Source organism: Microcebus murinus, chromosome 10, assembly GCF_040939455.1.
Source record: "Microcebus murinus isolate Inina chromosome 10, M.murinus_Inina_mat1.0, whole genome shotgun sequence".
Taxonomy (NCBI): domain Eukaryota; kingdom Metazoa; phylum Chordata; class Mammalia; order Primates; family Cheirogaleidae; genus Microcebus; species Microcebus murinus.
In genome coordinates, this window is record NC_134113.1 from 76,577,707 (window position 1) to 76,591,379 (window position 13,673).

Genomic DNA, 13,673 nt, shown 5'->3' on the forward strand with positions numbered 1-13,673 from the left:
GTACTCATCCCATTTCAGCCTCCAGAGTAGCTAGGACTACAGGCATACACCATCACATCCAGCTAATTTTATTATTATTGTTATTATTATTTTGTAGAGAAAGGATCTCATTTTGTTGCCTAAGCTGGTCTCGAACTCCTGGGCTCAAGTGATTCTCCTGCAGCGGCCTCCCAAAGCTGCACCCGGCCCCATCTGTGCTTCTTACTATGTAATTGAGTGGATTCACAGTAAGGTGTTGTCATCCATTATCTTCCTTATAATACAACAGGGATAAGGAACTAAAATTTATAAGAGAAAAAATTCTAGTAGATTCCGGCCTCCTTGAAAAAATTGAAGGAAACAAAAATGGATCTATGACTGGTCTAATTAAATGTCCAGCTCTTCACCTTGTTCCACCTGGCCTTTAAATCATTACTGATAAGACTCCATTTTCACAGGGACTTCTCTCACACGTCCATTCTCAATGACGGTGCAGTGAGACATTGTAAGCTTTGGTGGGAAGGGGAAATGATCATGGATTTAGCAGCCTCTTTGGGAAGGGAAAGTATAACATCTGGTATTAGGCATTAGGCTGGGGGACTTTTGCTGGGAGGTGCCCCAGTATCAAAAAGGCTTGGACCTGGGATTTGTTTGTGCCTCAGTCAGTGACAAATGCCAGATTCAGTGGGTCAGCCATGAAGAACAGGCCCTTAGTCTCCTCTGTCTCTAGAATCTTTTACTAATGGCTGCTTTTGCTTCCCGACTGTCATAGATATGCCTCAGACTGGTATTTTCTTGCCTTTTTAAAAGAGGCCGAAATCATCCCCAAAGAATGACGTGCTTTAGAAAGCAGTTCAAGCACAGTAATATTATCAGCTCAAAATCAGATTGGACAGGGAGCCTGGAGTGGTAGTCCGACAATACTAGGTACTGATCCTACAAGCTTTCTGGCTCCTGACATGACAATAACGTCACTTAGGCCTAGGAGCATCTTAAACGATCAGATCATTTTAATAAGTTACACAGTAAGCTTTCTATTAAACTAGAAATGCAAAGCCAAAGCAATGTAAACTACTTTATTTACAAAGACCTACAATAACTACAGGCATACACCATCACATCCAGCTAATTTTATTATTATTATTATTATGTTGTAGAGAAAGGATCTCATTTTGTTGCCTAGGCTGGTCTCGAACTCCTGGGCTCAAGTGATTCTCCTGCAGCAGCCTCCCAAAGCTGCACCCAGCCTTCAATATTATTTCCAGACTTCATGAAAATATTGCTTTATGTAACTGGAGATATAATTTTATAGATCCATCATTGATAATTGAATACTAAAGACTGGCCTTTATGATACTATGATCAAGCACTTTATATCACCATCTGCTTTACAAAAGACTAAAGTCAGAGTCAGACTCAGGCAATTTTTCAAAGAATTTTTGGAAAATACACCTTTTTACCTGGCGAGTGCAAAAAAATCTTAATACAAGATATTTTTCACAGTATTGCTTTTAATAATAAAAAACTGGATGGCCGGGCGCTGTGGCTCACGCCTGTAATCCTAGCTCTTGGGAGGCCGAGGCGGGCGGATTGCTCAAGGTCAGGAGTTCAAAACCAGCCTGAGCAAGAGCGAGACCCCGTCTCTACTACAAATAGAAAGAAATTAATTGGCCAACTGATATATATATAAAAAAAAAAAATTAGCCGGGCATGGTGGCGCATGCCTGTAGTCCCAGCTACCCGGGAGGCTGAGGCAGAAGGATCACTCGAGCCCAGGAGTTTGAGGTTGCTGTGAGCTAGGCTGACGCCACGGCACTCACTCTAGCCTGGGCAACAAATCGAGACTCTGTCTCAAAAAAAAACAAAAAACTGGAAAACAACAATGTATAATAGCTAATATTTATTGAGTTTACTATGCGCCAGGCACTGTTGTGCATGCTTTACAAGAATTACAACACTATTTTTATAATATTTTATGGCATGACAGGGTGTGGTGGCTCATTCCTATAATCCCAGCACTTTGGGAGGCTGAGGTGGGAGGATCACTTGAGATCAGGATTTCGAGAACAGTCTGGGCTAAAGAAGGAGGCCTTGTCTCAAAAAAAATTTTTTTTGCAGCTGAGGAAGCTAAGTTGCAGAGTACATTTTGGTATAGTAGAATGAAATACCATAGAGCCATTATAACTTTTAATGTAGATCTTTCTTTAGAGGAACTGAAAAATTTTATATTAAGTTGTATTTAAAAAAAAAAAAAGATTCTGGAACAGGATAATTCCATTTAGGTAAAACTATATACTGTTAAATAAAATTTATAGGAGAGGCCGGGCGCGGTGGCTCACACCTGTAATCCTAGCTCTCCGGGAGGCCGAGGCGGGTGGATTGCTGGAGGTCAGGAGTTCGAAACCAGCCTGAGCAAGAGCGAGGCCCCGTCTCTACTATAGATAGAAAGAAATTAATTGGCCAACTAATATATATAGAAAAAATTAGCCAGGCATGGTGGCACATGCCTGTAGTCCCAACTACTCGGGAGGCTGAGGCAGAAGGATTGCTTGAGCCCAGGAGTTTGAGGCTGTGAGCTAGGCTGACACCATGGCACTCACTCTAGCCTGGGCAACAAAGCGAGACTCTGTCTCAAAAAAAAAAAAAATTTATAGGAGGTCATTGGTTTAAACTGACTCCTGCACTAGACCCAACAGACCAAACCAAAATGAAGTTAATTATGCTGCAGTTCCTCACCACTGGCCAAGACTAAGATCTCATCAGAAGAGAGATAATAGCCAGATCCCCAAACCCACCAGTTTTAGCCAGCATGATAAGGAAGGGCCCTCTGCTTTAACTTTTACCAAAATGTTACTTTAAATGACCGCTCTGCTTTTTGTTTTCCATTTTTGCTTTCCTTGGCTCTTTTCTATCAAAAAAGCCCACCTCCTCTGCTGAGCTCATTGGATTTTATAGGATGAAGTGTTGCTCAATTCTAAAATCACAAATAAAAGCCAATTAAAATCTTTAAACTAAATTTGTTATAATTTTGTCTTTTGACACTTTACATATTTTTAAGTAGCAATATCCAGAAAAATGTTTGCCAAGATGTTAAGATTGTAAGAGCTTGAATAGTTTTTATTTCTTTTTGTAGTTTTCTCTGTGGTTTGCATTCTTAAAGTGAACATATACCAATTTATTATAATAAGAGCAAAAAAGATTTTAAATAAAAATTAATGACATAATTAAAATTTTGAAGCCCTATTTTAAAAAGTAATAGCCATGGGCCGGGCGCGGTGGCTCACGCCTGTAATCCTAGCTCTCTGGGAGGCCGAGGCGGGCCGGATTGCTCAAGGTCAGGAGTTCAAAACCAGCCTGAGCAAGAGCGAGACCCCGTCTCTACTATAAATAGAAAGAAACTAATTGGCCAACTGATATATATATAAAAAATTAGCCGGGCATGGTGGCGCATGCCTGTAGTCCCAGCTACTTGGGAGGCTGAGACAGAAGGATCGCTCGAGCCCAGGAGTTTGAGGTTGCTGTGAGCTAGGCTGACACTCACACTAGCCTGGGCAACAAAGCGAGACTCTGTCTCAAAAAAAAAAAAAAAAAAAAAAAAGTAATAGCCATGAATTTTATCACAAATGAAATGAAAATGTTAAGCATATAATATAATTTGCAATTTTAAAATACAGGTGAAATATTGTCTATTTTCCAAATGTCTTTTGAATTTAGTAAACCTATGCTATTACTTCACTACCACTCAAAAATTATTTATTTCTGGATTTTTAGTTCCTCCAGTATTTCTAAAACAACTTTATTTCTTTTTGTTTTTTAACAAGCAAAACTGAAATACTTTCCATTTGTCAAAGCTTACAAAGTAATTTAAGTGAGATAAAAGTAGTACGAGGTCTTAAAAATGGCTCTATTTAGGCAAAACTTGTTAGGCAAAACTCATTAGGCAAAATTTCCATTTATTTTAGTCATCTATATCAATGTTTTCCAAAAAATATTAAGAAGTCACTTGGGACACTTGTAAAAAATAAGAATCCTGGTCCCTCCCCCCACCACCCCCAGGAGCTATAGAATCAGGCTATCAGTAGTTTTTAAGGTATGAATCATATGTTTGAACCCCTCCCAAAAGCACCCTCTTAGAAATAAATATATTAATAATATATTACCACATTGAAAACTGTAATGGTTCTGGGTATTTGATAAGATTTGTAACTAAGGCTGTATGCCAACTTTTGACTTAAAGTTGCAGTTGCTCCTGATTTCTGCAATTTCATCTCATATAGATAAGTTTGAAACTGTTGTGGGAATCTCATATGGAAAGTTTGAAACTTTCTGCCCCTGCATTCCAGTTTCTACCATTCCTTTCCAAAATACTTAGCCCCAAGAAGTTACCCATTTCAGACTTAATGTTAATGCAATCACCGCAAAAATATATTTTTAAAATTGTAAACCATGCTTTCACATTGCAACTTGTAGATCCTTTAAAATGAAACTTTGACCTCCATTTTTTAATATTATTTGGCAGCAAAAGGGTTAAACAATTGTGGATTGTTCCATTATTCCTGCAGGGAACATGAGAACTTCAAGGGATTATATATTACACAAAAGAAGTTACATTTACTGTGACTCAAAGACTAAGAGATCATTAGATTAGAAAATAGACCATCTAGTGTATGTCTCAAGGGCATTTTCTAATAGAAATAGCTATAGAATCTCACAAAAAACAGAGAGTAATTTTTTGTTACTCATCTGTCCCATGCTTTGCCATTAGAAAATCTCTCTTCCCTTCAGAACAGATGGAACAGTCTGAGTCTTCGCAGGTAAGCAACTGAAACTTGCTCTATATAAGAAGTTCATTAGAATGAAATATTTGTCATTCTTGGTGTATTTTATGTGGCTTGTGCAAGTTTAGGAACTAGTGCATGATATAATTTTTTTCTCAGAAGAAAGTGAAATGTTTCATTTTTAAAGTTATTCAGTCTTAAATATTTTCCTCTTCATTATCGATTGTTAATACAGTATGTTTCTAAAAATCAAAAGATATGTGATAATTAGGGTGCCTATTATTAGGAAACAGGTGGAAAGATAAAAGTTCAAAGAATGTTAACATTTTTGTGTTAAGGAGGTGAATGAGTCATTGTACAAAAAGGTATAAAAGAAACACAGATCACAGGTTAGAAAAAGTTTCATCTTTGTTTTTTTTAAAGGAACAGTACTTCATGCCAAAAGCTGATTATAACTTATGCTTCATATAAAAATGGATACAGAAAAGCAACAGTCCTATGCTTTGAACTAATGTGTTACCTTGGACATCATGGGATATGGAACCCACAACATTCACAAAAGCAAGAGGATATTTTTCACTGCCTTTTCAAATGTTTTGGCATTGCAATTGAACTGATTTTATTAATATTTAGAAATTTAAAGCTATTTCATCATTTCTCTAATGCATATTTCTTAGCAACTACTTCTGTTGTATGTATATATTTCATGAAGAAGTCTCCTTTATAGCTTGCAAATGTAAATATCAGAAAACAGATTAGACAATCCCCCACCTTGAACCTGTTCACAATTTTCACCATAAATTACATTTTTTATCCTTATTTGAAAAGTATATACCTTAATGGGTATTGTATTCCATTATTAGCATATTCTTTTGGAGGAATCTTTACTCTTCTTTCAAGAAGGAAGTTTGTGACTGGCCTTTACAAAAAATACCTTGCCCCAAGAAGTAACTAGGATCTACATTCAATGTTTTCTCAATCACTGAAATATTAAAATTTTAAATTCTAGTTCATTTTCAGATTTTATTTACTTTCACGGGCTATTTTTTTTTAGTAAGGAAAAAAAAAAACCTAAACCAGTGTACAAACTGATTTTCTTATAACCTGAATGCCAGAACTTAAATTCAAAGAAATAAAGAAATGATTTAAAAAAAAAAATCTGCAGTCACAAGTTCTTTAAAAACCATACACAAGTGCCCTCACAAAAAGATGTCTTGTTTCTAGTGAATTGGATCCTTCCTTTATCTGACGTCAAGTGACTGAACCATTATTTTCCTCAGAAAGACTCTGGAGTAGGATTTCCACTTGTCTTTATATTTACTTAGCAAAAGGTGTCTGTGACTATTCACTTTCAAGAGAAAGAAGAAAAGCGGAGGAGAGAATCCACATCTTCAAGAGGCTAAGGGACAAGGTATTGAAATCGCCTGGAAAGTGTCCAGAAAGAACGGCAAGAAGTCAAATGTTCACCTCCGGCTCAATTGGGAAGAAAGAAAAGAAGAATCAATATGCAAAGAATGGCCTCCTTTTTCTAGATGGTGTCCCTCCAGAAAAGCCCCAAGGACGTTCTCCCTTTAGCAACAGCCCAGAAGTTCCAGAGACTGTCCTAAACCCTGATGTTTAGCTTCTACCTGGACATCAGACTTCTCTCTGAGTCTTCCTGCACACCAGAGAAATGCACGCGGCAGTGGTGGCAGCAGATGTGATATTGCTCCTGAGCATGGGGTGGACATCAGACTCTATCTGCTCACCCACCGTTTTTTACAGAGACTGCTGGATCCGTCGCTTCCCGGGGCTTCTGATCAATCTGGAGGAGTCTCAGAAGCTGGGAGCCCTGTTCTTGAAGTACTATTCTGAAAGCACTGGCCAGAAATGCAGCAGGAGCTGCTGTCTCAGGAAGGATGGTAAGTATTAACCATATGCTTGAGCAAAAATAAGAGGAAACGTCCAAGCCTGCAGACCTAAGTAAGGAGTCCTAGGCAGAGGCCAGTGAGTAGTTGAAAAGGACTAGAGAAAATGCCCTGAAATGAGGAAGGGGGGAGGGTGGGAGGAGGAGAGAAGCCCCATTGAAACTGACTTTGCTGTCTGCACCCAAGCAGGCTCTGTTTACAAATCTAATAACGACCCAGAATGCTATAGAACCTGCAGGAAGCAGAGAATCCTTTCTTCACCAAAGCGCTAAATGAAAATATTTCCTCCAGGGTTAACTAACAATAGTTTTATGGCCCAAAATATAACACATATGATTTCAAAAATGTTTATAATAACTTCTTTTTTAAAGTACCTTTTGGTGATGTTAGTGTCACATCAAATTTTTAAAATGTGCTTGTTTGAGTTAAACAAATGTGGAATGTATTGAACAGGAATTTTGAGTGTGATTCATGTTTTGAAAGAATCGGGTGATATATGTCAAATAGCAAAAAGAAAACAAAATCCTATTTTCAAATTTTCCTAATAGATATTTTGTCTGTCATATAGAATCCAGGTATAGGCATCCCTCAGACAATATGATCAAGGCCTGCTATCAGGAAAATGTTTCACTGTTGTAGAATTTCAAGTTACCATTGCCTAAAGACTTCTTTCATTTCTTTTTCATTTTTCCAAGGTTTTAAAGCTACTTAAAAAGAAACAACAAAAGCAACCTAGCACTTTAAAATAATTCCCTTGGTTGTGCCACACTTTCTGTGCATGGTTTGACACAAACTTATTAATTGCCCACACCTCTTTTCCAGTGATGAATGTGAGATTTCCAAGATGAAAATTAGAGCTCCTTGGAGAATATAAAAGGGACCGTCAAGAGACCACAATGTGAGAAGCTGTCATAGGCCAAGGCCTCGAAAGTTATCAGGCACAAAGAGAACAATTGACTTAATAAAGGGGAATCTTTTTCCGATTTCTAACTTCCAGATGCTTCTAACTCCCAACTGGGGAAGGGGCAGTACGGTTTCTGAGTCTCCCCACGGCGTGAATTTACCTGACTCTCCACACCAGGAAAGCTGGCCTCTGGACTGTCAGGGACACTCCCCTGTAATCATCCAGTACAATCCCGTGATTTTAGAGCCTCTGTAACTTCCAAGTTGTGTGGCTTTCTTCCTTCAGAACAAGAAAGGGCAGGAAGGCACAGCCCAATTTTTATTGGAAGCCATAACTTTAAAATGCCACAATCCTGCTCAGAGCTGGTACTCTGAAATTTATGTAAGGAGTGTAAAACTTCTTTCCAAATTTTTCTCTACAGAATCAACTACTTTATCAGAAGAGTAAAGGTCTTAAATTTGATTTTTTTTAAATTATTCCTTTCCCTTAAACTTTGTAACATAGTCCTCGGGGAATGTATTTGTAAACTATAATGTATTAGCAATGTATTATTAACTAGCTTTTGCCCCGTTCTTCTCCTTCTGGAAAAATAAAGGGTGTGAAACATGAGGCTATCTGAAAGTAAGGGTGGAGATGTAACTCCCTCACACAGAACCAGTAAGGGTTATGCCAGCAGCAATTCCACAGAGCCGTAGGCGTGCTGAGGTCTGGTCGTCAGGTGCCATCCCTCTGTAATCTTAGTTTATTAAAGAAGCCAAGGCCGGGTGTGGTGGCTCACGCCTGTAATCCTAGCACTCTGAGAGGCCGAGGCGGGAGGATCGCTCAAGGTCCGGAGTTCGAAACCAGCCTGAGCAAGAGTGAGACCCCGTTAAATTGGCCAACTAAAAATATATATAGAAAAAATTACCCGGGCATGGTGGCTCATGCCTGTAGTCCCAGCTACTCAGGAGGCTGAGGCAGGAAGGAGGATCGCTTGAGCCCAGGAATTTGAGGTTGCTGTGAGCTAGGCTGACGCCATGGCACTCACTCTAGCCTGGGCAACAGAGCCAGAATCTGTCTCAAAAAAAAAAAGAGAGAGAGAGAAGTCAATACCTTTTGGCCCATGGATATTTCACATCACGTGGTCCTACTGCACTGCAGCAGGAGTAAAATCTGTGTTGCACTTTAGGGAGGATAGACTGAAGATCTGCACTTGACCAAGGTGACTTCAGGTTTCCCACAAGTAAGAGAACATGTTTTAAATAGCAAACTTGCTTAGAAAAAGGGAGACAGCACAAGACAGTTGTGTGCCCCTACCCTGTAGAATTCTACCTGCTAACATCCTTGCCTGTCTACTCCCTGCCTCGTTAGAGGACACTCACTAGGCTTTTCCTCGGATGGGGTTTTGCACCTGCAGTCGGGGGCGAGAAGGACGATCAAGTGGTCTGCTGCACCTGGGCCTCTCCCAGGAGTTACTCTTTCACCCTTCCTGTTCCTCCCTCTTCTTCTACAGCATTTATCCCTTTATTTTCTTATTTCTTTCTCTGGTGATTCCCAGGCCCTCAGGGTTCTGAGAGGGCATTGCACCTAGAAACCTGATATATAAGTCCCAACAGGTTTTGGTGGCTAGTTCAAGTTTTCATGAATGTAAAATACGGGGACTAGAAAATAATGATTCCAGGTATACTGTGTGGAATGGAAGGCATGAAAGATTATTTAGAGGAAATCTGTAGCTACTTTCTTTTAAAAAGGCATTTTCCACATTCACAGAAGCAGTTACGGTAGTCCATAACATTCTGTAAAATGTCTTAACATAGCCCTGCCACGTATTGTTAATCTGGTGTTCCTAAAAGAAACTGTAAGTTACTCAGAGCTCATCACACTGGTGGAAACCCAAACCATCTGCAGATGTACTCTGCCTGTTTCCCTTTCAGTTTCCTGTAACGTGGCTGTCTTCTACCACGATCCTGTTCATGACAATGTCAACTGCCTGCATGTCCACTGCCCGACACTAGAGAGCTGCATTTTAGAACCTGGAACCAGTGCCATTTTGTACAACATAACAGACGGTAACGATTATCTGTTTAAAGGCTTTTGAAGAATGTTAGTAAGACTCTAGTAGAGGCATGTAGCCTAGAAATTGGCCACCAATAGCCATGTATAAGTCTTTAAATCATCATTTTCCAGTGACTCTGCCTGGAAAAGTTTTGGATAACTAGGGCAGAAACCTGAAAGAAAATTCCCTTTAGGCCGGGTGCAGTGGCTCAAGCCTGTAATCCTAGCACTCTGGGAGGCCGAGGTGGGCGGATCGCTCAAGGTCAGGAGTTGGAAACCAACCTGAGCAAGAGCGAGACCCCGTCTCTACTAAAAATAGAAAGAAATTAATTGGACAACTAACAGTATATTTAAAAAATTAGCTGGGCACAGTGGTGCATGCCTGTAGTCCCAGCTACTCGGGAGGCTGAGGCAGAAGGATTGCTTGAGCCCAGGAGTTTGAGGTTGCTGTGAGCAAGGCTGATGCCCCAGCACTCTAGCTTGGACAAGAGAGTAAGACTTTGTCTCAACAAACAAACAAAAAGCACTGCAGATAGAGTCTGGGGTTGACTTTGTCAGAAACAGGGAACCACAAAGACCTTTAATGAGAAAACACCATAAAGCAATGTCTGGTTATCTTAGTCTAGGAAAACTATATGTAGGACACAGGGGAGAAACTCTAGTTAGGGAAACATAAAGGTCAGGACGATGTGCTCATAGTTGTGATGGAGAGGAGGGATAATTATCAGAATACTGGGAAGAAAGTGCAAATAGGACATGGTTAACTTTTGAATGAAGGAAATGAAGGAGGGAGGAGTCCAAATCACTCTGCAGCACAGACTCCGGCAGGGAATGGAAAAATGGTGATGTCAACGAAGGAGACGGGATGCCGACGTGATGATTTTGGCTTTGGGCATATTCAGGTAGAGATGATGTGAGATGTCCCCGGTGAAAATCTCCAGTAGAGCACTGGAGAAATGAGATCAGAGCTCAAAAAGGAGGGGAAAAAAAAATCAGCGATATGGATTTCAGTGCCATTTATGTCGTGGTGACAGCTGAGGACAATCTCTTTGTGGGTGTGTAGGGGGAGGGGCGGTGAAGAGAAAATACAGCTGAAGACCAAGGAGTGAAGATCGCGGAAACTGCACAACCGGTTAGGACAAGAATAGAACTAGCAAAAGAAAGTGAAAATGAGAGGCAGGCCACCTGGGGTAAAATGCAAGGGAGGGGGTCTGTGGTCCAGGGAGTCCTGGGAGAAGAATCTAAAGGACAGGATGGCCAGAGGTGTCATGGGCAAGAAAGAAGCCGAAGCAACGAGAATCAAGTGATCAGGAAATAAGGACACAATTCCTCAGAAGCAATGGATGTGGGCATGTTTGCAGGAAGAGAGAGAGAGAAATGGTCACCAGCAGGGACCACTGGAAAGCTGCCGGGAGGCTTTTTTCTTCCCCTTTAAAGACAAAGCAGTTTGTGTTGCACGTCTGAAGTCAAAGGGAAAGAACTTTAGTATAAAGAAGAGAGGAAATACTAAAGAGAAACCAGGACCCTCAGGAACTGAAAGGGGATGAGATTTAAGGCTTTGCTCATGATTTTGAATACAGGCACCATTCTCTGGCCCTGTTTTAACTTTATTTAAAAATGCAATATATATATATATTTTTTGAGACAGAGTCTCACTTTGTTTCCCAGGCTGGAGTGAGTGCTGTGGCGTCAGCCTAGCTCACAGCAACCTCAAACTCCTGGCCTCAAGCGATCCTGCTGCCTCAGCCTCCCGAGTAGCTGGGACTACAGGCATGCGCCACCATGCCCGGCTAATTTTTTTCTGTATATATTAGTTGGCCAATTAATTTCTTTTTATTTATAGTAGAGACGGGGTCTCGCTCTTGCTCAGGCTGGTTTCGAACTCCTGGCCTCGGCCTCCCAGAGTGCTAGGATTACAGGTGTCCGCCAGGCCATAAAAATGCAATATTGTATCTCAAATGTTTACTGTTTCTGCAGCATTCACACTAACACTCCCTGTTGTTGTGCAAAAGCCCTGACAGACAGACACAAAGCCTTCTCCTTGGGTGTAGCCACATTTGTTCATAACTTGCAAAGTGCCCTAGGAATTTCAGATACATTCAAATGTAGCCAGCATGTTTCTAAGCCTTTCAGAAGTCTGCAGTGGGAGAACTTGAATACAGAACTTAGTTCAGTAACTCATAACCGCAAAATCCAACACTTCTCCAAACTGTGCTGTAAAGTTTTCTCTTCAAAATTAAAAATAAAATGACTGATGCTTTATTTATCTTACAGGTATAGATCCGGATTTGCTGATTTTTGGACAATTACCTTCTACATACCTAAATACCCGCTCTTCATCTGATAGGTGGGACAGACTAAGGATTCTAAAAGCTATGAATTTAGATAAACAACAAACCACTGTGATAAACCCTATGATGCCGTCAATGGAGGCTCCGTTGTCCACCACACATCAAGATTTGGTTGTAAATACAAACGGTACCAGTTATTCCAAGGAGTTAACCACAGATTTTGGGGCAAGCTTCACTTCCCTGAATGACTCCATTACCACAAAGGTAAATACGGTGTCACCAAGTACTGATTTCATCAGCAATCCAGATAACAAGACTATTTCTCCTTTCTTTGTGCCCATAGACACAAAACTTTCTCATAAGCCTGTCCTATCCCAACTCAACAGTAGCAAACAGTTACTGAACAAAACCAAGGGGTACAACAGCAGAAACCACACATCTGCGAATGGAGAAGAGACCTCCGATGGGGCATCTGTGACTCCAAAGGCCTGGCTGGTTCCGGCGGCCCTTTGTACCTCTGTCATCTTTCTTTGCTGTTGTATGGCCGTCCTTGCTTCTGGATGCTGTCAAAAGCAGCAGGGCCAATATAAGCTAGGGCGGAGGAAGTCAGGATCCAGGCAAACCAAAAAATGTAACACTCTGAAGGAAAACTCTTAAAAGTTGTAGCGTGGCCGGGCGCGGTGGCTCACGCCTGTAACCCTAGCACTCTGGGAGGCCGAGGCGGGCGGATTGCTCGAGTTGAGGAGTTGGAAACCAGCTCTGAGCAAGAGCGAGACCCCATCTCTACTATAAATAGAAAGAAATTAATTGGCCAACTAATATATATAAAAAAATTAGCCGGGGATAGCAGCGCATGCCTGTAGTCTCAGCTACTCGGGAGGCTGAGGCAGTAGGATTGCTTGAGCCCAGGAGTTTGAGGTTGCTGTGAGCTAGGTTGACACCATGGCACTCACTCTAGCCTGGGGAACAAAGCGAGACTCTGTCTCAAAAAAAAAAAAAATAGTTGTAGCAAGATTGTAAGCTTTCAAGGGTTATCATTTCTAGATTTCTGCAAGACAAGGGCAGTTTGATTAAAAAAAAAGTACATTAGGATACCCACTCCTGCCAATCTCCGAAAAAGGCTGATACTTTATACACCTAACTTTTTTTTATTATTTCCATTTTCATTTTTTTTTTTTTTGAGACAGAGTCTCGCTTTGTTGCCCAGGCTAGAGTGAGTGCCGTGGTGGCATCAGCCTAGCTCACAGCAACCTCAAACTCCTGGGCTCAAGCAATCTTGCTGCCTCAGCCTCCCAAGTAGCTGGGAATACAGGCATGCACCACCATGCCCGGCTAATTTTTTGTATATATATTTTTAGTTGGTCAATTAATTTCTTTCTATTTTTAGTAGAGACGAGCTCTCACTCAGGCTAGTTTTGAACTCCTGACCTCGAGCGATCCGCCCGCCTTGGCCTCCCAGAGTGCTAGGATTACAGGTGTGAGCCACCACGCCCGGCCTTCCATTTTCATTTTTTAAGAGACAGAGTCTCTGTCTGTTACCTAGGCTGGAGTGCAGTGGTGCAATCACAGCTCACTGCAGCCTTGAACTCCTGGGCTCAAGCGATCCTCCTGCCTCAGCCTCCTGAGTGTCTGGGACTAGAGGCAGATGCCACCACACCTGGCTAATTTTTTTTTAATTTCTTTACAAGACAAGGGTCTTGCTATGTTCCCCAGGCTGGTCTCAAACTCTTGGCTTTAGATAATCCTCCTGCCTCAGCCACCTGAGTGGCTGGGATTACAG

The 13,673-nt window shown here is 41.1% G+C and overlaps 1 protein-coding gene across 1 annotated transcript; it reads left to right on the forward strand.

Annotated features, from left to right (window-relative positions):
- Positions 1 to 5,927: 5,927 nt before the first annotated feature.
- MANSC4 (MANSC domain containing 4) lies at positions 5,928 to 12,550 on the forward strand. Its single transcript, XM_012739585.2, has 3 exons — positions 5,928 to 6,658; positions 9,482 to 9,616; positions 11,877 to 12,550. Exons 1-3 carry the CDS (start codon positions 6,430 to 6,432, stop codon positions 12,548 to 12,550), a joined length of 1,038 nt encoding a protein of 345 aa, XP_012595039.2. The 5' UTR covers positions 5,928 to 6,429.
- The last annotated feature ends 1,123 nt before the right edge of the window (positions 12,551 to 13,673 follow it).